Source organism: Aythya fuligula, chromosome Z (assembly GCF_009819795.1).
Source record: "Aythya fuligula isolate bAytFul2 chromosome Z, bAytFul2.pri, whole genome shotgun sequence".
Taxonomy (NCBI): domain Eukaryota; kingdom Metazoa; phylum Chordata; class Aves; order Anseriformes; family Anatidae; genus Aythya; species Aythya fuligula.
Window position 1 is genome coordinate 9,703,218 of NC_045593.1, and position 27,354 is coordinate 9,730,571.

The 27,354-nt window shown below is 53.4% G+C and overlaps 1 protein-coding gene across 1 annotated transcript in view; it reads left to right on the forward strand.

The window, feature by feature from the left end:
• CNTFR (ciliary neurotrophic factor receptor) overlaps positions 1–27,354 on the forward strand; it is a 182,154-nt gene that overhangs the window by 89,159 nt on the left and 65,641 nt on the right. Inside the window, exon 3 of the mRNA XM_032206260.1 lies at positions 11,404–11,485. Coding sequence (XP_032062151.1) covers positions 11,404–11,485 — 82 coding nt within the window. The remainder of the gene's footprint in view (positions 1–11,403; positions 11,486–27,354) is intronic.

Below are 27,354 nucleotides of genomic sequence, written 5' to 3' on the forward strand. Positions count from 1 at the left end.
GCTTATCCCAGCGTGGATCTCCTTTCCATGGGCATCCCGGAGTGTTCTCTGCTCCATAAAGCCATGCTCAGTGCCCAGCTGGCATGGCAGCAAAGAGCCCGCTTGCTGGCAGAAGGCACCACTGCCGTGATTTACTGTCTGTGCTACAGTTGCATCTAGAGGCCACTAGCGAGATCACATCCCGGGCTTTTCAGCCCAGGGCTTTGAATCTCAGGGTCCCCTCCTGTGACATGCCCTGCCTTCAGTACCTGGTGGGCTCCCCTCTGTGCTTTGCCCATCAGCGATGCTGGGGACCGGCGTGCACCCATTTGCATGTCTTAATGCGATTTATTTGGTGACCCAAGCTGAGCCTGCTAGCACGAGGCGAGGAACAGAAGCTTGCTCCCCCTTCTCCACCTCGGTCTCCCTGTTTGCTGATGGTGCAGTCGCGCCAGCTCTGCTTAGGATATAATTTACAGACTCTGAGCAGAGTTTCGGAGCTGAGCCAGGCTTGAGTTTTCAGCCTTTTTTATCACTTACCTCTTTTTTATTACGATTACTATTATTTTGGTGCAAAGCAGTAATGTCGTGTATGTTTTCAAGCCCGTGCCCACTTGAAAGGCACGAGTGGTGCAGGAGGAGCAGAGAGCCCTGGCTGTGGGCACCTGCGCCCAGCGGTGCAGGGTAACGAGCGCTCGGATGGCTAATTGCTGCCGCGCGCCGCGCGCCGGGAGGTTCGCTCTCCCATCGCTGCCGTTTCCGCATGCAATGAGCCGGGGGGCCGGGGAGGAAGAAATATACGTGCGTGTGCAGCATGGTTATTTTCAAGTATGAAATTGCACCTGCAAAAATAGAAGCCAGGAAGGGACTGGCGAGCAGCTCCGGGCTGGGAGGCGCGATGCGTGCGGAGCAGGGGATGGGGACGGTGTCTCCGAATTTCTTTCCCATGCTCGCGCCGGCTGATAGTTTCAGCGGACGTTACTTTTCCTCCCCCTTGCATTTCAATTAATCATCTGCTTGTCAGCGCGCTTCCCCCCACCTCCCCACCCCTGCCAAGTCTCTCTGAGCAGCGCGCACGCACGCAAGCACCCATGCACGCAGCGTGCGTGCTGACGAGCCTGGCCGCTCGTTAATCACTTACGGGTGTCAGGAGAGCCTTTCCCCACAGGAGGAGGTTTGGAGGTGGGGAAGACGGCCGTCCCCGCAGGGTCAGGGCTGTGCCCTGCCGTGGTGCAGCACCGCGGTCTCCATCCAAGGTGGCGTTCAGAGAGACAGTCGGGTTTATGCAAACTGACCTAGCTGGGTTGTTGGACAGAAGCACGTGTTTGAAAGGAGCATGGAGCTGAGCTGTCTCTCTCCCAGAATTCATGGGAGACCTTTTTAAGTTTCATTTTTCCTGGTGACGGTGTATTCCTACAGCCATCCATGCTAGGGGTGACTTTGGGAGGTCTCCAGCCCAGCTTCTTGCTGCAGGCAGGGTGAATACCGATTTCAGACCGGTTTGCTTTGCCCGTCTAGGTCTTGAAAAACTCCAAGGCTGGAGATCCCACAACCTCTTACAGATCCCACAGCAGTGTGTGACTGTCCCCATGGGGAAATGTCTTCCTTGTGGCAAGCCTGGAAGGGTCTGTCTTCATCATCTCCATTACCTCCCCACAAGCACTGGCAGCCTGCTGTTAGGTCCCCCCAAATCCATCCCTTCTCCAGGCTGGCCAAGCCATGTTTCTCAACCTTTCCTCATCCCCATGTGCTTTGTGACTGCTGTGGTGGCCCTTTGCTAGAAATCACCAATGTCCATCTTGTAGCAGAGCCCGCAAAACAATAACAATGTTCCAGATGTGCTTTAAGGGTTTCTGTTTGTTTGGTTGTTTTCCTGGAATATTTGTTTTCCTAGTGAGATCTAGCTGACCCTGCCTAGGAAAGTACCTGGCACCAAACTTCATCTCAGGTTGGGAAGGATTGCAAAAAACACACAAAAAAATGATAATGAGTGTGTCTGTGCATGTGTGAGTACAGTGTTATTTGGGAACAAACTACTCATTGTGAAATTTTGTTTGGAAAGTTCAGTATTTTTTTAATGACTCCTTTTCACGTGTGTGCTCAAGAGCTGGGGTTTGATGGGCCCCTCCATCCAGGTAGGGTGGGAACATGAGTGGCAATGAGAAAGGAGCAAAACCAGGGCAGAAATATGCACTCCCCTTGTCTGCTGCCCATCCGTGGCATTGCCCTGCGGCAGTGGAAGCGAGCGCAGCAGGCTGATGGATGCGAGCGGACCAGCCTCTGGCTCACCTTTCCCTTTTTTCCTGCCGTTGAGGAATGGCTGGGGACTGAAGGTGAAGCACAGCACTTTCCTCTTCCAGAACAGAGAAGGGAAAGGAAGGAGCCCCTCTCGCATGCTGCACCGGCGAACCCTCGTCATCCTGTAACAGGAGGCCAGCGCACATGAATATTCCTGTGTAATATGCGCGAGTGATGAGCCCCATATGCAGGCCTTGGGAGAAATTAAATATTTTCTATGGCGTTTTCCAAGGAGCCTTTCTATCAAAGTGCTCGGTCGGGAGCCAAAACGCCACGGCTTTTGCAGCCCCAGCTGGTTGACACTTTTTTTTTTTTTTTCATTATTATTATTATTTCATTTTTAAACGCTGATGAATATTTTCTAATTAAAAAACAAACCCTACCCAGGCGGATCGCGTCGAGCCAGAGTTTTGGAGAGGGGCTGGCGGCCACCGGGGACTCTCGGCTGTGGGGTTGGGTTTTATTTTTATTTTTTTGCAGTGGAAGGCTCTGGAGCCTGCAGGAAGGGTCCGGAGATAAAGCGCACACATGGTCTGCATCTGGCCGGCCACGAAGCTGCTGGAAGTGCGGCGCAGGTAGGGGACGGCCCCCGGGGCCGGATGCGGTGGCGGGGCCGCCGAGGGGATGGGGTCACCGCAGGGAGAGGGCTGGATCAGGCCCCGTCCCCTCCGCCTCACGCTGGGGCTTTGCCTTTTTCCTTCCTCCCGGGGAGAGGCGGTGAGAGCTGCGCCCCGGTCATTTGTGTTGTGATGGATGCAGAGGACTTGGCCCTGGATGAAGACTCCTGAAAGAGCTCTCGGTTAGGAGGGATGAGGTCCTGTGGGCTCCGTGCCATATCAGGGGGATGTGTAACGTGCTCTCCTTGCACATCCTCTCTTTGCAAGGTCTCCCAGTTCCTCCCTGCTGCTCCCCATACGTGCTCTCCTCCGGAGCTCGAGCTCTGCGTTGCACAGTGCGTGGGGCAGGCAGCTGGGTGTGCTCCTGTTAGAAACGTGGCTCTGGTTTTCTCATGGTTAACACAGTCTTAGACCTGGGTTGACGCATTTTGCCACTGAGTTTGGGGCTTGCAGACATAGGTACAAGTCTTGTTTTGGGGGGCATCATCTCAGAGAGACCCTTGGTCAGCCTCCAGAGACGGTATGCGTATCACTGGCCCCTTTTCACCAAGGGATTGATTTCCTTGGGAAAGCTGGAAGTGGCTGAACATTGGCTCCTCAAACCCCCTCTGGGGGCACAGAGGTAGGAGAGGAAGGCTGGCAGAGAGGAGCAGAGCTTGCAGAACTGAAGGAAAAGGTGCTGAAGGAAAAAGCTGCTGGGATCTCACTAAGTGGGGCCTCTCCCTTATGGGTTGTTTTTTCTCCCAAATAACCCGTTTGACTGTAGACCATGCTTGCTGCAGCCTGTGTTGGTAGGTAGGAAGGTAGTATGGATACTGAACCCTGTAAACCATGAGGAAGAAATAAAGGACATGCCCAATTTGGCATCACTTGGGGAATAAATCTGTTCCTGGGCTTGGTACCAGTGTTTGCATTTTCCCTCCCTTGCAGGGCTGGAAACAAATTTGATTTTAACCAAATTTCCCCCGTATTGAGTATTTATTTAATTGCTGGCTTCCAGTTGCAAAATCTTCCTCGGAGCATACATCTTGTTCTCTCTTTCCCTTTTGGCTGTGGATCTGGAAAGAGGCTGAGAGCTGAGGCTGTCGCCCAAGCAGGGGCTGGTGCCCAAGCTCAGCTGGCAGCGGCTGGTTTTGGGATCGCCAAAGCTCTTCACCTCTACCCGAGGCTGTGCTCAGAAGGGACCCTTGCTTCCAAAGTGGCTCTTAGCAGTGCTGGGGGATGTTTCCTATCAGTGTGTGCTAGCTGAGGTCCCGGGGGACGTGCATTTCCAGGCTGATCCTTGCTGCCCCACCGCCTCCGAGCTCGCCACGCTGCCCAGGCATGCGTTTTGGTGCGCGACCGCCCCGTCCCCCCTCCTCGCCCCCTTGGGAACAGCTTCCCTGATGTCAAACAGCTAATACCCCCTAACAAACATGCTAATTTAAGAGCTGTTAAAGCCAGGGGCCAGCATGAGGTCACAGTCCACACAAACAGATGGTGTTTTGTCCTTGGTAATTAAATTTTCCTGTAGTTTTGGGCGAGAGACTTTCGTGCCTTTTATTTCGGCGCAGCTGCCTCGGGCCAGCCCTGCTTCATCCTCCTCATCCTCTGCTTGCTCCCAGCAAACGCTGCTGGTGTGGCTGTGGCAAGACCCCAGAGTGATGGTCTAGGGGGGCTCGGGGGTGCCTGTGGGGGTGTGATGTTGGGACCCCCCCTAAAGACATGTTGGAAGCCAGGTGAGCTGCATCAGCCTCCGGCCTTTTTGGCATCACCGGTCGGGGGAGCTCCCATGCTCTGGCATGTGCCCCTTGCATGCAGTGATGCTGGGGAGCAGTGGGGGGGCTCTGCAGGGCCAGATCTTGCTGGAAACCCTGCTCACATTGCAGGCAAGGAGCATGGTGAGGTGGGGACACTTGGGGGTTTGAAGAAAGGGGGCTGGTTCCTTCCCTGTGATCTCCCAGGAGGGTTTAGTGGGGAGGGGGGGCAGAAACGTTCCTCCACTCCCCGTGCTGTCCCTGGTTTTGGCTCTGTGGCACATCCCTCTGTCTGTCAAAGGTGCTGCTGGCATCGCCGACCCGATGTAGGTATGGATAATTCCCCCCTGTGCTGCCACTCTTCTCGCCCTCAGGGCACCACAGAGCAGCCCCGTGCCTCAGTTTCCCCCTGCTCACCGCTTCACTTGCCTGCTCCAAAAACTGGGAGTTGTTGTGACATTTGTATACATCCCCCAAGAGACAGTGTGAGGCCAATGGGGTGAAGAAACTGCAGCAGGTGCCGGACAAATGTCCCCAAGCCCCATCTGCCTGGGATGGAGTCTGTCCCCATGGTAGCTTGTGGGCTGTGAGCTCCTTGCTGCAGAGGATGCAAGGGGTCACCAGTCAGCAGGCCTCCAGCACCCCCCAAAATGGAAAGAGAGGTTGTTTGCACCCTAAGGGTGGGCTGGGGTGTGGAGGAGACTGGGGGGCTCGTGGTGCTGTTTGCTGTCCCCCGTGTGCCATCGTGCAGGGGATGGGTGGACGGGTGCATGCAGCAGCCGCTCTGCCCTGTGCCACGGCCAGCTGATGGAGGAGCTCTGGAAGGCAAACTTCGTCCATCCTCCTGCTGTCTTCTCTCCAAGGCTGCGGCTGTGCTGGGATTTTGGCCAGCAGCACCACCACATCCCCGTCACAAATCCAATTCACGCCCGCCAGCGCAGCGGGAGCACGGCAGTGAGCAAGGAGCCTTTCCCAGGGGTACCAGAGCCGCGCATCCTGCAGCTCCCGAGCTCTGTTTTGCACCAGGCACGGGACAGCCTGATCCACCTGCACTAAGAAAGCAAACACAGGAGAAATTAGGACTTTTTGAAGCTCTGCTTTTCCATGCAGGACCATGCCAGGGCAAGGATGTGAGGATTTTTTGACGCGAAAAGTTAACGCTTCATTCTGGGCATCCCTCTCCTTCCCTAATTTTGCTTTTCCCTTTCCTCTCTGTTTCGCTTAGGACAGCGTGACTATGATACAGGCTGGACTTTAACGCTGTGATGTCTTTCTCTGCCCCGGAGCTTTTTAAGGTGTATTTGGGAGTTCATAAATCAGCCTGGCCACAGACTGTCCTCAGGGCAAAAAGCAGGGCTTTGAGCATAACGATGGGCAAAATTGAAGAGCAATGTTGCCTTACAAGCAAAAAATAAGAAATGCTGCAAGTGTTTGCCTGGAAATCACAAACTGAACCCAGAGTACAACAGCAGGGCCTTTCTGAATAGTTTGGAGCTTTTTGCTTGATGGGGCATTTGGGGGTTTTGTTTTGTCTTTTATAATTTTTTTTTCCCATCATGAATTTTCTGTTTCTGTGACCAGAGACTGGAAGTCGTAGTGCTAAGTTTCACTGCAACACCAAGAGCTCATTCTTGCTGCACTCATAGCCTGGAGAAGTGACATGTGCAGGACCTGCCCCAAAATTCATTGATCTTGGGTGATTTCTCCAGCTTCTAAGCAGGGGAACTGGGAAATGCCAGAACTGCCAGCATACCCTGTCACTGATGTGAGATTGTAGTGGGTTTACATGGCAAGGTCTTGTTAGCAAGGGGGGCCGAGGGGTGCTTCTACGAGAAGCATTTGCAGAAGTAAAACAAAACCCTAGAACCCACTCTAACAGAGGCTCCAGAAAAACGTCTGTGGCACTTCTTTAATGGCAGCAGACATCTGATTGATTCCTGTGATGTCTCCCTGCAGGGAGCCAGGAAATGCTCAGCGTGGAGAAAAGTTAGGTAAAAAGGGGGAGAACGCAGAACAGCGACAGAAACTTCCTTTGCTGTTGTTTCCTCCATCTCAAAGGCTGCCTGAGCCTATTGGGAATGAAGGACTGGGGCTCGTGTGTGGCTGCTCACCTGAGCTTCCTTGCGCTGGGGCTGGTGAAGAAGGGGCTTGGGGGCAGTGTTTCTCTGCAACCCATACCTGCGAGGATTCCGCCTCCTCCCTCCCTCCCTCCCAGTTGCAAAGACGTGCATCTCTTATTAGCATGCCGAGCTTTCTGCTGCCTTTTATCACCGCTGGAACAGATGGCTGGGCTTGGACAGCTGCCCTGTGCTTGCAGATAGGCTGCTCTGCGCGGCGGCGGCGGCGAGGACAGGTACAGGCTGCAGGAAACATCCCCCTGGGCAGGATGAGGGGACAGGCGGTGGCAGGCAGCTGCCCGTGCACAAGGCTGGGATGGTGGCTGTGGATCCAGGGGCTATTCGTAGGCAGGGTTGCTGGAGATGATCTTGGGGACATGTTTGTGTGATGCTTGGGGAGCGAGGATGAGCCTGGCAGGGAGCCTCGCTGCACGCACGATCCCCCGCGGGACGGGGTGTGGGCTGCAGTGTCCTGATGCCTTAGGGCTGGCTTCATCATTTTCCAAGGGTTGGTTTAAGGGGAGAGACACCCACCTTGTTCCTGGAGGTGAAATCCCCCTCCAGGTGCAGGGCAATGGCTGAGATTGGTCTCCCTGGAGGTCTTGGGTCCCTGCTCATCACATGCCCGTGATCCACTCAAGCCAGAAATTACCTGTCCTTGAAGCCAGCTCACCAAGATCCAGTTCCCTCATCAGTCTTAGGTGTTTCAAGGGATGCTCACACATCCCTGGATGCTCCCAGGTCCCTGTGGATGGTCCCAGCTGGCGGGCTCTGCAGGAGCTCTTGGAAAGCTGCTCTGGCTTCAGCCTCCAGGAGAGCCTCCTCCTTCACCTCCGTGGCCATGGTGGGAAGCTCTGGTAGCTGCCTTTCTCTCTGAGCCACCATAGCAAGGCTCCAAGCTTGAGAATGCACCTGGTGGAAGCCTGTGGCTATCTCAGTGTGCATCCAACCAAAGCAGCTGGGATGTTTTTTGAAGGATTTCCCTTCACTTTCTGCCCGTCTCTCTTTCCTTCTGGAAAGGGGAGAGGTGGAGGGAGGAAAGCCACTGTCTTCAAGAGCAGGGAGCGAATTAATTTCAGCTGGCCCCGGCAATCCCTGTGCCACCCTTGTTCTGGGGGGCACCACCAGTCACCCTGTTGGTATCTGGGGTTTAGATTAGGTTTAAGAAGCCCTTTCAAGTGGCAGGGCTGACCCTGCAGGTAAGGCTTCCTGAAGCACGCATTAAGGAGATGACAATGCCTATCTTGTCTCTCCTCTTAAGCTACAAAGTGAGGTTCAGTGCTGATGGGGCATTGCGAGGCCAGGTTTTAGGGCTGTTAACAAGCCTCTCATGTAAGCTGTTAAGTCACAAAGGTTTTGTTCTCTATTTTCCCTTGCGTTGCTGCCACGAGAGGTGCAACCCCCGTGGGGACCAGGGCTGGGGATGTCTCACCTCCTTGTCCCACGCAGCTCTCACGGGAGCTGGCGGCACCCCAGGTCCCCAGCAGCTCTGGTTGGTGTCTGCAGGACGGGCTGTGGTGGTTTTGCCAGACCCAGTACATGGGCAGCAGCTACGGCCGGCGCCTGCAGCACCGGCGCTGCGGAGAGCCCGTGGAAGGCTCTTGGCAAGGCTGCAGCGGAGCCGCACGGGGAGGAAATGAGTTAATGGAGCTTTTTTTTTCCTCTCCTGGATCACCACTTCAGAGCCGGGCCCTGTAACAGCAGAGCCGGGGGGAATTTCCCTACAGAAGGCTTTGTCGTGCAAATGTGAGGTTTAGAAACTAGGGTTTGGGTTGTTTTTTTGTTGGTGGTGGTTTTTTTTGTTTGTTTGTTTTTTGTTTTTTTTTTTGCACATCTCTGGCAGATGCGCTCAGGCTGGCTGAGTGGTTTTCAGCTGGGCGTACCAGCAAGTGTCCCCATGGTTTTGGGGATCATTTTAAGGGGGAGATGGAAAGGATCCATCCCTCTGCCCACACAGAAGAGCACCCTGGGGCTGTGCAGTGGAGGGTGGCACCCTCCTTTCTGCCTGTTTACACGATCCCCTTCCCTCTTGCTGCCAGCCCTAGGACTGCCCCCACCCCATCACACCACCCCAGTTAATGGCACATCGCTGTGCCCCCAACCCTGCTTGCTGGGGTGGCCTCTGGACTTCACATGGCCACATCTTGCTTACACAAAGCCTGGTCTGACCCAGGGGAAGCACTGCTAAAAATGCATTTGGTGTAGACTGAGAGCTGCCGGAGGGGGACCATGCTCATGCCCACGTTGAATCAGCTTCTAAGACTGACCATCAGAGCTCCACTTTCCCCTCTCCTGCCAAGAAATGATTCACTACAGGGGCAAAAGCAAATATTGTCCAAACTGCTTTTCTGCAGAAGATTGAGTTCCCCACCGCTGGGCTTGCTGTGTAATAAATGTGGTTCCCCACCGTCACCTTTCATATGTTTCCTGCCAGAACGGGGACGCAGCCTGGGGACCCACCTGTCTGAGCATGGCTGGGGCTCTGCTGCTCATTGTCCCGTGCACCCGCTTGCCAGGGTGCTGGCTTCTGTTAGAGAAACCATTAAATGAGCACATGCAGTAAATGGAAATTTGCATTAGAAGCATCTGCAGAAATTGTGGAGGTTTTGTTATGTGCTCGGAAAAAGAAAAAAAAAAAATGGCTTTGGGCAAAACAGGCAAACAAAGCAAATACTGCATGGGAAATTGCGATTCAAGTGAGAAAAAGTTGGTTTTCTGTCTAGATTTTTCACACTGAAATAGCTCCGGTTCCTGCCTGGCTGCAGGGCTTGTCTCTGAGAAGAAATGAAGTTTTGCAGGGGGGAAGGCAGCCGAGTGGTGAGATCTCTTGTGCTAGCACTGAGGGTTTGGGGGCTTCCAAATGACTTTGGCCACATCCTTGCTCTCTCTTTCCCCCTTGTAGCCAACCTGCATCACCCTCGAGTATCACCTCCCTGTGGTACCTGTCTCTGCACGGGTCTGGCCTCGGGTGAGGCTGCCAGGCACGCAGACAGAGGCAGTAGCAATTATTTTAATGACTGATAAGAGGAGGAGCAGGCGGGGAGGGAAAGTGGCTTTGGTCCCCAGGAGGAGCTGTAGGTGGGGAGCGTGATGCTTGGGATCACGTTGGCACTGAAGCTTAAGGCTACAGCGAGCAGACCTCATGCTTCAGAGAGCAGGGTGATTGCTTAGGGAGCCGGGGGGGTCCTGTCCTACAGGTGGCAGCCCCTGGGGACATCTCCAGCAGGATGGGGACCCTGGGGTGGCTGCAGCACGGTGGATGCAGGGGACACATGGAGGATGCAGAGCGGGGAGCAGGCACGGCAGAGGAGGAGCAGGAGAGAAGCAGAGGGAATGATAACGATGTTGTAATTAGCACTTAGTGCTCCTCGCTCAGAGCTTTCCAAGGAAGGTCACCTTCATTATCTCTGCTTTACAGGCGGGGAAACTGAGGCATGGGCTGAGCGATTTGCTCAAGGTGACCAGGGAGGGCTGGGGCTGGCGCATCTGTGCTGTGGTGCTGCAGCCTTCACGCTGCAAACCCAGAGCCACAAATCCAGCAGTGAGGCCACCGCAATGTCCCTGTCCCTTCTCTGGGCTCCCATTTTCGGTACCCTAATCCTTCCCAGCATCCCTATCCCTGAGAGGCATTTGGGGCCAGGCTGACCCAGCTGCACCCCAAAACCTGCTGGACCCCAAAACCCTGCCAGCCTCACTCGCCTTCCCCTCCAGCCCTGCAAAGGCACTCATGTCCTGCTGCGAACCCGGGGCCATCTGGGCTCCATGCAAGGGCCGTGTTAGGTAACGGGATATATTTTGCCTTTTTTTTTTTGCTGACCGATACAGCTCCCCCTTTATTTAGGTCTAAATGGATGCCATCTGGCTAACGAGCCCGTACTCATGTTCCAGATTAAAAGGCAATCCTCCACGCGTTACCGATACGGCGCTGTAGATTAGAGAGGTTTAAACGGTTTTGAAGGTGTAATTTGCTTTTCACGCGGTGCTATTCACCTCCTGGCAGGCGGGCTGGCAGCTGGGCCCTTCCCCATCGCTGTCCCCAGCAGCTCCCTCCTGCCTCGGGTCCCCTCCATCAGCCCCCAGCTGCAAGAGGAGGTGCTGCGTGAGAAGTGGGGGTCATGCCACCTCTTGCACACCCAGAAATGCTGCTGCTGTTGTATCGGGCTGGGATCTGCATCTCGCACACCCTACGCACAGACTGCTGCTTGGAAAAGCCTGGGTATGGCCCCATCTCCTGGGACCCTAACCCTGCTGGCTCGTCTTCAGGGTGAGCAGGGTCTTGAGCGGGTCACAGCTCTCCTGAGGTGATGCTGCAGCTGCCAAAGGGATCGCAGCACCAGGGTTTGACATCTTGAGGGAGAAGCTGGATAGGAGAGGAGGAAACTGCAGCAGTCGTGCAAGGCGAATCGTAGCCTGCAGGCACCTGGGTCTGCTGGCAGCTCTGCTGGAAAGTGCCACAGGCCATTGAACGACGAAGCGTGCGCCGGCAAAATGCCTCCTTTTGCAATAAGTCCCCCTGTTGCTGAGCTGAAGTCTTGCTGCGTGGCATCTCCTTGCGGTCCCCTTGCTCCTGCCCGGCACGGTGCGGCTCCGGGCGCGCTGCCTGCGAGCTCCCCCGGGGCAAACCCTGACTGCTCCTGCCTGTGCTTGCTTCCACAGATGGCTAACCCCGTCCCGTCAGCCTGCTGCGTGGTGCTCGCCGCAGTGGTGGTGGTGTACGCTCAGAGGCACAGCCAGCAGGGTGAGTCTTGTGCCAGCTCTCCCACCGGGATGGGGGGGGGGGGGGGTCCCAAAAAACGCGGGTGCTGCTCCTCTGGCCTCTCTCCCAGAGTGAATTGGGAATGCTGTCTGCGTTTGCCTGATCAAATATTTGTGGATGTCATCATTTTCTCCTCTGCTTGATGTGTGCATCCCCTCCTGCAGGATTTGGGCATCCTGCATCCCAGCAGTGCCCTCTGGTCCCTCTCAATGTGCCTCGTCCCACCCAGACCCCTGCATGTCCCAGGGCAGCCCTGCAGCCTTCCCCATCCCTTTATTCCACGTTTTCTGCACCATCAAGGGAAAGGAGGGTGGGAAGAAGTGGCAACCTGGCAGCCCCAATGCCTGTCACCCGACCCTGTGACTGTCACTGATGTCCTATCCAGCTCTCACCTCCTTGTGGGGACTTTCTCCTCACCGCTCGTGCCACCCACCCTGTGTACCCATCACTAGCTCATGCCTCTCCATCTGAGCAGGGGATGTAGGGCTTTAGAAAGACTGAATTCTAGAGTTGCTGGTGTCATTGGGAGCTGGAGGACCCCATGCAATCCTGGGTCCAGATTGGAGCAGGACAGTTTTGGGGTAGCCAGTTGAGTCCTGCCACGGTGTGTCACCCATGGCAGCCCTGCAGAAGTGGGACAGAATGCCCCCCCCCCAAAAAAAAACAACAAACTGCCTGGTTTTCCTGGCAGTAAACCTGGCTGCAGTTGTATTTGTCGGATGAAGATGTCTGTGTTTCTGTGGGTTTGGTGGGATTTATGAACCCAGCCAGAGCACCCTGCTGAGCTGCTCTAAATCCAGCTGGGTGGCTTTATGCTGCCCTGATTGCCTGGACGTGAAGAAGCTGGAGTTTGGTGCCACATCCCTGTTGCATGGGGACAGCCATGCTCTGGATACAGAGGGAGCACACTAGATGTCACGGGGGAGTATTCTCAGCACCTTCCCAGGGTGTCTGCCCAAAGTGTCTGGGTGCTGAGCTGTGTGCAGTGCTGTTTGGTCCTGCTGTGCTAGCAGGTACCTCAAAGGACCCAGCACAGAGCTGCTCGAGCATCCCCTGGATGCACTGTGTTATTTCCCTCTGTGCTGCAGGGACAGCCCAAACCTGTGTGCCCAAACCTGGGGAGATGCTCACCAGGTATTTCAGGAATCTGTGTAGTGGAAATGTGTTGTCTAGGCAGAAGCAAACGGCTGCTCCCTGCCAGTGCTGGCCATGAGTTTTGCCACAGGCTGCAGCGTTCCAGTGCAGAGAGCATGGTCCTGGGTCCTTATGGCAGCAATTCCAGGCAAGCTGAAGCGATTCCCACCTTCTGCTCCATGATCTGGCAGGATTCAGGGATTTGGCAGCACATCCTCCCCGTCCCCACACCCCTCCTCCTTCCCTTGCCCGGCTGCATCCGGCAGGGAGGTGTCTGGGGCACCAGCTCGAAACCGGAGCTGCTGAGACCCGATTGCATCAACAGGCACCTGGAGGGAGTGCGTGGAGGGAGGCAGGGCTCTCTCCATCTGCAGGAGCCGGAGAGGCTGCTCTGCACGGGGGGACATGAAAAGGAGACGGGGGCCACAGAGAGAGGGTGAAATATTGGGTATAAGAGCTGGAGGAAGGCTAGCAGGGCAGCTGCATGTCTGTGCTCAATCTGGCTGTTCCCCGGAGGCACTGAGTTGGATACACGATAGGTTTGCTTGTTTCCCCTGCCTAGAGCTCACCCTGTGCCCTGCTGCAGCCTCCCCTCCTCCCCTGGACTCATCCCGTGCCAGCCGGGCACTTGGGCAGAGGGAGCGGGGTGGGAGGTTGGATTAATCCCACTGATGGCAGGGACTGGCTGGAGTGGGGGGAAGATACTGGCGTAGAGTCCATTTATCATGCTCTTGAGGCACGCTCGACTTTAATAGCTCATGAAGCACTTTAAGAGATGCATTAGCACTGAATACTTGAGCGAGGAGGATGTGACAAGCTGTTAAGTGAGCAGGAGCACGGCGCAGTGAGGCCAGCCACCCGCTCCTGGCTCTCACGTGCACCCTGGTGATTACTGGAGCGTCCTGCAAAGTGCCACATGAATTAATAAAAGCAGCATTGGGTGCGGCGCTGGTGAGGTTGCTCATGTGTTAACCCCTCTGCTGCTCATCTTCGGTCCTTCTCCTTGGAGCTGGAGGAGTGAAGGGCACATTTTAGGATGCAGGAGTCAGGAATGCTCCCCAAACCCCAAGGTTTTCAGGTGAGGGAGGTCAGAGCTGAGGGGATCTGCAGGAGTTTCTCAGGTTCCTCTATCCCTCCCTGAGCAGAGCCCAAGGACAATCTTGTTCCAGAGGATGGCTTGATCCTGGCGATGCCCCACACCGTGCTTGCTCTAGGCAGCATCATGCCCTAATCCAATTGCTGCTAAAGCAATCTCTCCGCGCCGCTGATCCGTCACACTGGGTGGCTCTGGCAGGCTGTCACAGCGCTCAGCTCACTGACCCAGGCCAGCCAGGGTGGTTTTGTACAGCTACTGGGGTGCTCTTGAATTTAGTAGAGGAAAAAAGGGATGCATGGGGTAGACTTGAAAGGGGACAGAAAAAGAGAGAAGGTTTGCAGGAGCTAGCTGTCGGAACAGGTTGGCGTGATGGCACGGTGTGGGCATGTGCCTGATTTACTTCTGCCCAGAGGACAGGGACAGGGAAAGCACAGCAGAGCAAAAAGCAGTGCTGCCTGCTGCAAGGCTTGCACATGTGGTTGGCCAGGGGCTCAGGCGTGTGACAGCAGGGCTGGCAGAGGTCCCTGCAGGGCAGACATCTCCATAGCAGAGCTTGGGCTCTGTCAAAGGAAAGGGAGAAGCCCCGGGGCATTGCCAAAACTCTACATAGGAAGGGTTTACATGTTGGAGATGTGGCAGGCTATAAAGTGTATGTGCAGGGGTGATTCCAGCTCTTCCTAGTCATTGCTGCGACTGCCCATGGATGGGCTCTGCTGTTCCCATCAGGCTGGGTGCTGCAGCAGCCCAGGCAGGAGGCAGCTCCTCTTCCCGGGCTCCTGCCACAAGCGGAGCCCTTTCCCCATCCGTCAGCTGCACTGGAGTTATATCCACGTCTGTCCCAGGCTGAGATTTCTCTGCTTTTAAAAGAGGAGTAATTCTGCTTTATTGATCCTCACCTTGCTGAATTAACTCATGTTTAAACAATAATTATGTTTTCACCCGGGAGAGGAGAGAAAGAGATAAACGTCTCTGGAAATGAATGCGTTTCAGATGCCACATGCCGGGGTTAATTTATCGATGAGCGGAGACGCCGCTATCTCCTCTCTTTCTCACCAGCAACAAGCAATTAGCCCCCATCATTCCTCAACTGAGGAAAAGAAAGAGAGATTTTGTTTCATTACTTTCCCTCCTCTCTTGCTCCCTTCAGCCCCGGCGCTAATCTTTTGCAATCGGTTCTGCTGCAAAGCCTCCCAGGAGCTCCTGTTCGCACGCGCCTCGTTAGAGATGCTGCCCACATTTCAGCTAAGACAAAGTCTGGGCCGGTAAACAGCCTTCGAAACGCACAGCAAAGCCATGCAAATTGGCTTCTCCACGAGAAAACCATCTGTGGGTACCTTCTTTTCGCCCTTTGCCGCATTGTCCAAGATTTTATGACAGCTGACGGGGATGCAACCGGCTCTCCTCCTATATCAGTCAGCCCATGCAAGTCCCACGGGCATCAATCTGGCAGGGTTAAACTGGTAGCTTTGCTTCTGGGGAAGTTTCCTGGGTTTTGCCTGCATTTTCTGTGTAGGAGGTGGTTTCTAGTTTCATGCAGGGACGCGTGGTTTGTTTGTAGACATGCGAGAGGTCTTTGGCAGTCATTCAAATGCTGTGCAGTTAAGGTGCTGGGATTCAGGTGGGTCCCCACCACAGACACGGTACCACTACAGACCCTCTGGCAGCTTGGGCGTGTTTGGGGAGAGAGGAGGGTATATTTTTCTATAGCAATTTTGCAAAATTGTCTCACTCTTTGAAATGTCTGTATTTCAGTATAGATGGGATGGGAGAGAGGAAACCGTGGGATGATTTTTCCTTGCCTTTTTTCCCCCTGTTTCACAGCTGGAGTATTTCTATTTTTGCACATCGCTGAATTTTCAAAGATGGATTGTGATCCTCTTCCCTCTTCCATCCCTTGCTGCTTTTCTCACGTCCGGTTTTACCATCTATTGCTAGTGCCTGCTCAGCAGGTTAGGCTATCTTAGGATCCTTCCGTACCCCCTAGGAGAAACAGCAGAGCTTTGCTCCCACTGATCACTTCACAAACAGGGTTTGCAAAGCCTGGGGCATCCAACCCCTTTCTCTGCTTGATTTTGTCCCATTATTCCCCATTATAAAAATTTGAAATAGAAGTATAGTTACTGTGTGTAATTCCTGGGGATGTCCTGCACCAGTGCCTGGAGCCTGGATGGTTGTTTGGGAGAGGCATCTTTCATGCTTGCCTTGTTTTTGGATTCTGCTCTGTGAAGGGACAGACGGTGCTCTGTTTTTCCCCTTTGCTTTTCCCTGGAGCAGCTGGTGTTCATTTCAACCCAGAACAGGCTTCCTGGGTGCTGGAGCCATGCACAGTGCTGGTCCCAGTGACTGACAGCTCTGAGGCATCTGCTCTGCATCGTTCATCTTATATATAACTGTTTTTTAGAACCCTTTTATCAAAGTGGCTGCAGCGGTGAGGTGCATCACTATGCTAGGTCCAAGAAGCTCGGTACAAGACAGAGTGATGCCCTGCACCATCCCAGCCTGCAGTTCCCAGAGGTTAGGGATTGTCCTGGAACTTTTCCCACCTCTTTGCTCTTTAAGATCCCATATGCAAGGCTAGGAGGGAGTAGTGTGTATGTCCATGCCAGAGGCCAGACTAGAGCATACTCTTACATGAAATCAATTCTTGTTTTTTCCCCATTGCTCAAATCAGTCTTCCCTGAACTGTTTTGTGGTCATAGCCATTCTCTTCTCTTCTCTTCTCTTCTCTTCTCTTCTCTTCTCTTCTCTTCTCTTCTCTTCTCTTCTCTTCTCTTCTCTTCTCTTCTCTTCTCTTCTCTTCTCTTCTCTTCTCTTCTCTTCTCTTCTCTTCTCTTCTCTTCTCTTCTCTTCTCTTCTCTTCTCTTCTCTTCTCTTCTCTTCTCTTCTCTTCTCTTCTCTTCTCTTCTCTTCTCTTCTCTTCTCTTCTCTTCTCTTCTCTTCTCTTCTCTTCTCTTCCCACACTATTGGCCTGCCATTCAGTCATGCGTTAAGTGACATGACTAACATCTGTCATGTGTTGTTTGCTTTTCTGTGCTTTTCCCCAGGGTGAGATGTGTGTGCAACGGAGTGTTTTGGAATTTCTGTAATTGCCTGTACACAGCCGCTCACTGTTCACGCTGGGGAAGGCAAGGTCGGGAGGACAGCACGTGTGTGCCGAGCAGGAGGCTGCCGACGGTGCGTGCTTCCCACCGAGACAGCTCTGCCTCCTCGTTACATAGCGCTTTCCTACCTCGTGGCATCTCCATGTGTCTCAGGCCGAGTTTTGCTCTGCCACTTCATCTCCAGATGGCACCTGAAAGGCCATTGTGGAGTTGTTCTCCTCAAGACACAGCTCTGTGAATGGGCTTGCAGGAGATAGACTTGTCCTTTCTGTGATATCCATCAGCATTTGTGTTTTTGGCAAACTTTGCCAACACCAGTTTTATGCTGCCTGCAAGGTAATTGATAAGGCGAGTGATTAGCAATGGGCCAAGAGCAGATCCCTGCAGGGCCACACTGGGCACACCCTCCTGCAATGGTGATACCACATTAACAATTAATTCCCCATTAGCAATTATATTTTTTTAATTCTTCCTGTTACAATTCTGGATACTTTCATTATCCAGCTGGCTGAAGCACCGGCCTCAATCCAAACTGCAGCCCTGATCAGCACACGAGCTGGTTGCAGAACATTCCTGGTTGGGAAGCACGGTTTGGCCCAGCCTCTACCTGCCCCTACATCCCTCACTCTCTGCAAGCTATCCTGAAGCCAAAAGGCTGCTCACATTGGCTTCAGGGAGAGCTCAGAGAGCCAGAACAGAGGCACGGTGCTGGATCAATAAAAGGACATGTCTTGGCATTGGAAGGATGTTATCAGGGTTTGCTCAGTGTATAGGCAAGGGTCTTAGCTCAGCCTGTCCTCAGGCTAAATGAGTGTCAGTGCGTGGTGGTATTTTTGTGGTATTCACATTTTCTGTACCTGGTAGACCTTGGTCCCAGGGCGTACCATAAGGAGATGCTTCTGCCTTGGAACTGCTTCCTCCCCACTGCAAGGGTGAAAGTGCAAGCAGCAGGGCAATGGGAGAGAGCATTGCCAGAGGTAGGGGACCTCGGTGGGTGACAGCCTGACTCAGCAAGGACACACTACCCCTCACACAAAGGCTCCAGCACCAATGATGTATGTGCAGCCACCAGGATTGGAGCACTACCACAAGGCAGAGACTTCTTAAGCCACTCTGCAGGCTGCCATTCAAAGGCAGGCATCTGCTCATTGTGGCTTTGTCTCCTTTGCTGTTCCTCCCCTGGGGCTAAGCTGGCTCAGGCTCAGAGCTGGCATCATCCTAGTGGGGTTGCTGCATCTGCTGGGGGCTGCTCTGCTAGCCCACCGCATGCTGGCCGGAGGTACGAGCTGGCTGCAACTCATGTCGGGTGGTCTTGGTGTCCCTGGGATGCCTTTGCAAGGAAAACCCTTCCTCTGCATCCCTAGGTATCCATTACCATGACAGTTTTCCCATTGCACCCCTGTCTTTCCTGCTAGCCCACAGCTGTGGGGAAGCAGCAGGGACAACTCACCCCCAGCTGGGCTGACACCCCAGCTGCAACCCATTAAACACTGCTGCATGCCATTAGGGCGTTAAGGAGCCCACAAAGGTCTGGGGCCCCACTGCCACTGCCCTGATTTTTCCCTGCTATCTTTTAGCCCTGCTGTGAATAAGAGGCTGTCTGATAAGAGGAAGCCCAGCCGTAAACTCCCTCCTGTCTTCTCCAGCTGCACCCCCATTTCCTTCCTCTCCTTCTCTCTGTCCCAGAGCACCTGGCTACTTCTGCAGCACAAAATGCATCTCCTGAAAGGTTCCCTGTCTGCAAAGGGAAAGAAAACAGCGAAAATAGCCCCAGCTCCTGGAACATCCTTCTATTACTGGACATCTCTCTGAGCTCCAGTAGACTTCCTGCCCAGACACGGAGTGAATTATGGCCAAGCTCTCGGAGGCTGACCTTGTGGTCAGCCAGGGCACGGGCTTGCTAATAAATGTGGTCAGCCCCTACCGCAGACAGCCTATTTTTAGTGCCTGTGTTTCCTTGCCCGCTGCCTCTCAGCCCGGCCCGGTGGCCCTGCAGATCCCAAGCTGGCTGCCCCGGGAGCGTGGCCCATACTGTAGGGTAGCCCTGCTGGGAACAAGAGCCTCTGGAAAATCCAGGGGGTTGGTTTCTATGTGATGGCTGCTAATTTTGTACAGCAGGAGGTTGTGTGCACAGAGCAGGGTGGTTTCTGCTGCAATGTGCTTTGGGAGGACGGCTCTACTCTTTGACTGTTGGGCCAGGAGCAGTGGGCTCGCTGCTCCTGTCCAAGGGATGCACTTGGAAATAGCTGCAGGTCTGTGCAAGATGGATGTCCTGTTGTGCAAAGTGCTGTTGGATTCAAAAGGAGGGTTGCTCTTAAAGCAGAGAAAAGGGAGAGAGGAAAAGAACGGGAGGAAAATAGAGGGCATTTAAGGGAGAGGGAGCACATCTTGGCACACCAAGGCATTGAAGGTCTGCTCTTGGGAGTGCCTGTGATTACCAAAGTTGTGAGATGTGCAGAAGAAGTCACCAAGAAGCTGCCTGTGTTTGCTATACAAGTGTATCCCTTCCTGGAGATGGAAGGAGGTTTTGGAAATGGAGCTGATGGAGATGAGGTTCTGGAGCAAAGCAAGCATCTGTCCCTGGGCCAGATGACGGCTGGGAAGGAAATATTAAGAAATATGCTTTGCTAACAAACAAATGAACCCCTCTGTCAGCTGGTGTATTGAAGTGGATCACAAAGCTGTAGATTTTATTTTTTTTAAGTGTGGATTTGTCAGGTTTAGGACAAGTGAATCTGCAGTCCCTCAAAACTGGTGAAGATAGTTGACATCTGTGATGAGAAGAAAATGCTGAGAGGATTGCAGTCTGCCAGGGCTCATTAGTTCTGCCAGTGGCAAGGAAAACCATCTCTCAGTAACCTCTTAGACTTCATTAAACATATCAACAAGCGCTGGAAGGGGAGGGCTGGGGTTTGCAGTCCAGCCAGGTCCCCAGAGGAGCTCTGGCGCATTGAGGCCAGGCCGAAATCCCAGGGCTTCCTGCTGGTGTGGGAGTTCACCCCTGGCTGCCAGGGCCCTTTGGAAGGCATGAGAAGCCATATGGGACACCGAGGGCTTGCCCACGAGGTGACTTGTGGTGGGCTGGGGGCTGCTCTTTGCTCCTTCCATGAGCCCTGGCTGCCGAGGAAGGGCCGCGGCCTGTCTTGGCGAGGGAGGAAGCAATCCCTGTCCGTGGGTTACGCCCGTTGTTTTTTATGCCTGTTACATTTGCGAAGGCTGCCAGGAGTGGAAGATCTCGTAAAGCTGTGACAGTTGGAGTGGAAACTAAGCGCTTCAGGGGCTTGGCTTGACTTAGCCTCCGAAAGCTTGGAAAGGTCTCGCCTTGGAAGTCACACGTGGCCAGGGAGCCAGCACCTCGCACTGCCAAAGCAGCCTGGTCCTGCCAGCACAGAGACATGAATCTGTCTGGAGTTGGGCTGGAGGTGACACTTGGTTTGTCTGCTTTGAAGGGCTTCCAATGCCTGGAGTTGTGGTTTGTGCCCTGGAACTGCAAACCCCACCTCAGGTCAGGCTGGAGGGGCAAGGTCCTCCTGGAGGAGCCCAGGGCTGTGGCAGAGGGGGCTGCATTGGTGATCAGACAAAGCCCAAAAACACAGGAGCAGAGCCACAGCAAGACACTGAGACTAAGCATCCTCATCTCTGCTCTCTGAGGGGAGGATTTTGCTAGGGTAGGAGCAGAGCAAAGGAACCATGAAGCGTGCTCAGAAGAGCAGATGCTGGGACACAACGCGTACCAGCAGCAGCAGAACAACTTGCAAGATGTGCAGTCTGCCCCGTGGATGGAAAGAACATCTTTCAGGATAAGCAGTGTTGGGCAGCGCTAAATGGAGCGGATCCATGCAGAGAAGCCAATATAATTGTGGCATATTAAAAGGAAAACGAGGAGAAGAGGAAGGATTGAGCTGGGTCTGTGGCAGGCTCGTTACAGAGGGGAAAAGCAATGCGTGTCACCTTGTAATGAGTGCTGCAGCAAGGCCAATCAGGTGGAGAAGTGAAGTGAAACCGCAAAGCAATCGACAGTGATGGAAGCAGGAGGGGTTACGGCGGTATTAGTCCGGCGTATGGACCATTGATCTCTTGGCGTTGGATTTGCTGAAAGATTATTGTTTAGGCTCAGCTGCCACTGGGTCCTAATTGAAGCTAAGGTAGTCTGGAGGCTAATGGCACCTCCTTCGTTTGCTCAGGGGCATGTGTTGGGGAGGCTGGTGTTGGGGAGGGAGTTTTGAGCATGTGGCTTGCAGTGGGGGGATGAAACCACCTTCATTCAGCAGACAAGGGGAAGGGGCTAAAACTTCTCCTTGCACATCTGCGTGCATCGGTGTGTAGGGTCAGTCCCTGACTACAAACCTAGGCAGGATGCATCCACCATGGTGCAAAACTCCCCCTGGATGGGGCAGAGCCACGTGTGCCCTTTGTCCCAGGTTCAGCACACTGTGGCATGTCCTTCCTAGCGTTATTAGTTTGCAAAGCCTGAAGAATTTCCCCCAGTGCAGATTTCTGTTAGAAGAGCCCAGCTGGATGGCTTAAACCTGCTTAATTATCAATTCTGGAGTGTTACAAAGCAGCCAGGGGTCTGCAGAGCCCAAGCTGAAAAACATTGACCTGCAAAGCTGGAAGCCTGGAGGACTTCTGCCAGCAAAGAGCTGTGTGCTTTGTAGGCTGGGCTGCATGAGCTAAAGCAGAGCTGTATATTGCAGCACATCATCCTTGGCCCCTGCTGAATTTACGAAGGTATAATGAGGTCTGCATGTGTGTGCATGTGTTTCTGATGTCCGTGCGCTGGGCAAGGAGCGTGCACTGCTGGGTAACACAGCTTTGCTGGCGGAGAGCTGGTTGGGAAAAGATGCTTTGCTATGCCGAAGTGTGCTTCTGATCTGCAGAGAGGCAGGAACACAGATGCTGCAGGCAGCAGTGGCCAGTGCAAGCCTGCATCGTGTGCAGGAGTCTGCTGTGGGGGCTGTCCTGGTACCCCCCAAGCCCAAGTGATTCAGTCCAAGTCAATGTCTCCAACCAGACGGGCGAGCTATACTCTCCATCCGTGTTTGTGCACGAGCCTGCTCCCAGGGGCACGGTAAACTGAGCCCGGAGCACTCCCGAGGGGAGCCTCCAGCCGGAGCCGTGAACTCCAGACTCCTTAGGATGAGTCACGGAGAGCCTCTGGCTCCAGCCAAGCCGCAAACCCCAGCGGGTCAGATCCTGCTGTGCCGGTGCCTGGCCTGTGCTGTGGTTGCTCCAGCTGAGAGCACGCTGCGCAAGGGAGAAACTGAGGCACGCAGGATGGAGGGCATTGAATCCAGATGGTAATCTAACCCTCTCGCTGTGATTTCCCATGGGAAGCCTCCGTGCCTGGCCATCAATGGGAGCCTGGAGACCTGCCACAACCTGTGCCAGCTGCTGGGACATCGGGGGAGGCTTGGGGCATAGCAGGAAAACCCAGTGGTGTTGCTCAGGAGTGGAGAGGTGCTGCTGAGCTCGGCAGGATGCCTGCTGTTGGGAGGGGTTGGAGGTGCACAATGAGGCACGATGTGCCTGACTGGCGATCACACACAAGCTTCTGTGCTCAGCAGACTAGAAAATTAGTTTTACCATCGTGGTGGAAAGCACGGGGGGATTGGCCTGTGTGCCTGTCTCCTTTTTCCTTTGGTGACGGTCCCTGCTGCATGGTGCAGTGGAAGAGCTCAGGAACTTGGGTCCCCACTGGTGCCTCCCAGATGTCAGAGCATCACATGAGGCCCTTGGCAGGGGGAGGAAGGCCCAGAAGCAGCCACAGGCTTGCTTGCTGTAGTAACCCACCGTGCCATTCCCATGGGTGCTGCCTCTTGGAAGTCCATTCACCTTCCTAGGATTTTTCTATGGCACAGCTATCTCCAGGGCTTTGTTCCTGAGGAGCATCCCCAGCTTTTCCCAGTAACACCCATCCCTCTCCAACACAGAATGCAGCCCTTTGTGTGGTCAGGGAAAGTATGTGCCACCCCTTGCTGGCAGAGATGCTTGGACCCATCACGAGTATCCTCCACTTGGTCTTGGATAGGGAAAATTGCTCTGCCAGCTCTGTGGAGAGCATTTAGGGACATCTGCAGGCTGACTCAGTGCCCTTCCTATTGTGTCAATGCTGCTCTGCTGAGGTGTAGCTGGGGTACATCAGGTCTGCCCCACACAGGCTGCTCCTCCAGCTATCAGCCCTGAGAGCAGAGGGACATATCCATCTGTCCTTCCTGGCTTGCAAGGCAAATTCCTGTTGTTTTCCACCCAAGTCTCTTGCTTTGGCAGAGAGTGAGCCCTGAATATTCAAGGAACAGCGCTGAACTCGGTGTGACCATGGTTGGCGGGTTCTGGCCCTTAATTAATTAGCATTGATTGGACTTCACTTCCAACAGCGGAGGAGGGAGCTGCGGCTCAGGGAACCAGCGAAGTGTTGCGATACAATCACCACGGCCATTTTCGTGCTGCCAGTCGGTGCTCTGCAGAAGTTGCATTGCTGCTGCGATGGCTGCAAGGGAGACAGAAAGGGAGCTCCCAGGAGAACAGAGATACCACGGGACTTTGACAGCTGGTGCTTCAAAATGAACATTTGTTTATACATAGACACAGGGTTTTGTTGTTGTTGTTGTTGTTGTTTTCTTCTGGTTTATGGCATTGGCTTAGTTTGATTTAGACTTTGTGAAGGTGCTGCTCAAGTCCCATGTGTGGCAGCAGGGCCAGCGTCGTTGAATCCATCAGCCCACCAGGAGATTCACTCATCACAGCAGGGGTCCTCCTCTGCTCCCAGTTCCCCCAGTCTAAGCACAGCAGTGACCCCTGGGCAGCCCAGAAGTGCTATGTAGGATGTGCCTTGTCCCCCAGGAAATTTGGGGAAGGTTGGGCATTGGATCAATCTCTTGAGAAGGGAGGTGTTCCCAATCTCAGCAAGACAGCCAGAGGTCAGCCTCTCTCCCTCTTGGTGAGCCTGCCCTCCCTGAGAAGTTGTCCATCTCACTGCATGGTCTGGACACGTCTCGTCCACTGAGCCATGCGAGTCCGTGTACTTCTGTAGCCGTTTTGTATTTCTTTCTCTGTGTTTTTCCAATTACATTCTTGGCAGCCCCAGAGAGACAGCTGTGGGTGTCTTTCTATTGATCCATGAGTAGGACTTTGTGATGTAAACCCAGGAGGAGAATTTCAGGATTTAAGTGGCGGATTTAATCCTGTTACAATGTTTATCCTGCCCTAAATCATAGCTTCAGAGTGAAGACCCCATAGTGAGAAACACCAAGAGTGGAGGCGCACATGGCAGCACTTTTAACCTGTCGTGTGATGCTTCGTGTCATAGACCCAGCGGTAAGCTCCTGCCATGAGCTTTGAGGAACAGTCTGGATGAAGCTCCTCTATCTCTTTGAAAATTAATTCAGATACCTGGAGCTAGGCAGCCCATCGTCTGTGAGTGGTGAGACCCAGATCGTGGCTGGGTTGCAGCGATGAGGGCTGGTAGCCTTTGCATGGGTCGGAAGGAAACAGAGGGGCTTGGAGGGAGTGCGTGCAGACCTGTTCCCAGGTAGATATTGGGTCCTTGCAAACACCACCTCCCTTTAATTCGTGCTGTGGCCAGGACCTGCAGGTCCCAAGCATTTCCATGCACAAGCCATCACTGGGGTTCCCAGTGGGTTTATGTGCTAGGGACCCCTGGGTGCTGATGGGCTTCGTGCTGCCCAGCACACATGCACAGCTAGCAGTGCAGAGGTGGCCTAGTCAAACAATGTGAGTGTAGCACTGGGGATCAGTGGATGCAGGCTGTTTGTTAGGTGATTTAATTGTGTTTTCCTTCCTCTGGTGAGTTTGGACCATTTTTCTTAACTTGCTTAGCCCAGAGGAGCTTTTTCACATAACCAGTATTTATAGGAGGCTTTTTGCCTTGCTACTTCAGGGAGAATCACCAGTGTACGCTGTACTAGTGGCTTGTAGGGCTGAGTGCAGGACGTGTTGGCACCCTGGGGGTTCCAGATGGGTAAAGCAACACAGGCCCCAGCGTGAGCTGTGCTTTGGATGTTCCCATGGTGTTGTTGTGCCAGGTGCCATCGGATCACAGAGGAGGAGGAAAATCAGAGTACGGCTCTACTTGCACGTACTTGGGCCAGTCAGTTCATCTCCATTCGGGACTCGGGTTCCCGTCTGTAAGACACTGCTCTCATTTGTCTCCTCTCCTTGAGTTGTCAGCTCATTAAGGCACCAGCCACCTCTCGCTGCCTGCCTGTCCCAGGGGTCTGCAGGCAGCGCCGCAGCCTGAGCAGTGAGGAGGAGCCCCCCGCACCCTGCCAGGGCATCCCCCTCGGGAGCTCTGACCTCGGGGGAGCCTTCTTTCCATTGTAAAATGAAGTGCCGTCAACGTCCAAATGTTTCACAAAATTGTATTTCACTGGCAGGGGAAAAAGAGGAATGGAAAGAGGGGAAGGGCTGCGGCATGTCTTTTTGGTGTTTTTCTGAAATGGTGTTTGACACTTCACTTTGAATTGACAGCTCTCCCTCCTCCAAAAAGAGGGTTGTAAAGCCTTTTGTACAACACAGCAGGGGCAGTTTAAGAGACACGAAACCCTTTGGTTTCCTTCAGAAGGAATCAAGCCTTTTTTTTTTTTAGGGAAAAAAAAAAAAAAAAAAAACTTTTGAGATTTTTTTTTCCAAAGTTAAGGCTTTTGCTCCAACAGGTCCTGAGGTGCATCTCTGCCTTATCCTGAGCCTTCCTGCACCGTTCCTAAAACCTGGAACTGAGGGATGCTGTGAGCACTGAGCCTGGTGGAGCCTTTGAGCATCCCTCCGGCCCCATCACCCTGTGTGGGCTGCAGCCAGCCCGTGCTCTCCCACCACCGGGAGACGCAGCCTATTTTTTCTTTGCTTTAGAAAATAAACATGCATAGAGCCCAATGCTGCTGCGACCGGCCGGCGAGGGGTGTGACCAGCGGAGCTGAAAAGATTGTTTTCTATTCATGGCCTCCAGCATGAGGTAGGGAAAAAGCCATTTTCTGCCTGTGCGTGCATAGATTTGCATTGATCGAAGGCAGAGTTTCTGCCTCCCCGTGCCCTTTGGATCTGCTTTTGGACTTTCTCAGATCCTCCCTTCTCATGGAAGCAGCTGCTGCAAGCCTGTGCCCCGTGGACACACGCAGGCTCCTGCCCTGGGCTCTCCTGCAACTGCCACTCATTGCTTCCTCCTCCCTCCTCTTCCTCCCTCCTGACAGGCAGCCTCCCACAGCCGACTCATTTCAGAGATGTTTTTCACTGCTCGAGCCAAGATTTTTCTCTCCCCCATCACGCTTAGCTTCCCCCTCCCACTTCCGAACTATTTTTTTTTTTCAGCAATAAATAATTTCAGCGTGCTGAAGAAGCAGGAGAGCAAAGTCAGCGTTAGGCTACAACGAAATGCTCCATTTGTTCTGGGAGTCTTTCTCCCCATAGAAAGCTTTCCCTAGTGTTTAATTTTAAGGCATGTCATTATTATTATTTGTTCTCCTACTTTCCAGAAGAGATTCCCATATTTTTTCAGCTTGTCTGGAGATTTCCACATGCACACAAACTTTTCCTTTGGCTTTTCTTCCCTGCTTGCTTTCTTTTTGCCGGGGTTAAAAGCCCCAAGTCAGCAAGGTACTTAAACACATGCTGAAAGTTAAGAGCTCGCCTAAGTGCTTTGCTGACTTGGAGCCAAAGATATTTTCTCGAGCCCTTTAAATGCTTCAGAACCTGAATTCAAAACATTTTGCAGAAATTCCAGAATTCAAGGACCTTGTGCTAATAATAGTTGTAATTCAGTAGCGCCTTCATATAACTGCAGCTCTCTTCCTCCTAGACATCGTGAGCTTCTGTATACTTTTACTTGCAAAAAAAGTTTCCCTAAAATCTTCTACCACTTCAAACCCAAGGAGCTCTCCAGAGAGCTGGGCACGTTCATTTATTTCACTCAATGAATGCTTTGGCATTTTAACTTTTGTTTTGCAACAAGACACTTGGATATTCCAAGCGTTGAAATATAGGGGGGAAAAAAAAAAAAGGGCAATTAGTTCAAATCATGCTGAATGAATGTCTGCTCCTGAACTAACATTTGCTCATCATCCCAAACACAGAAGGAAAAAACAAACAAACAATCAAAACAACCCACCACCACCACGAAAAAAAGCCCAGCAACCACCAAGCTGAGGGCTGTGCAAAGCAGCAGCGGCGGTAATTGAAGGTTAGGAGGAGCTCTCAAAGGCAAGCTGAGCTCCCTGAAAGCAGCCCTGCTCTTCCCTTCGGAGAGATTAGTCAGAGGCATTGTAATAAAAGCTGTATGGAGAGGGAATAGCGGTGGGTAGATGAGCAGGAAAGGCTCTGCAGGGAAGGAGGTGTTTCCAGAAATGGAGAGGCGACCAGCATCAAACAGAAATTACAGCTCGGCTGTTTGGGGCTCTGCACAATGAATGCGGGGTCTCTGCCACCAGTCAGCTGCTGAGGCTGCTTGGAAATGGTTGCTTAATGGGGAGCATTTTTTAAAAGATTTTTTAAAAGTGTTCCAGACAGTG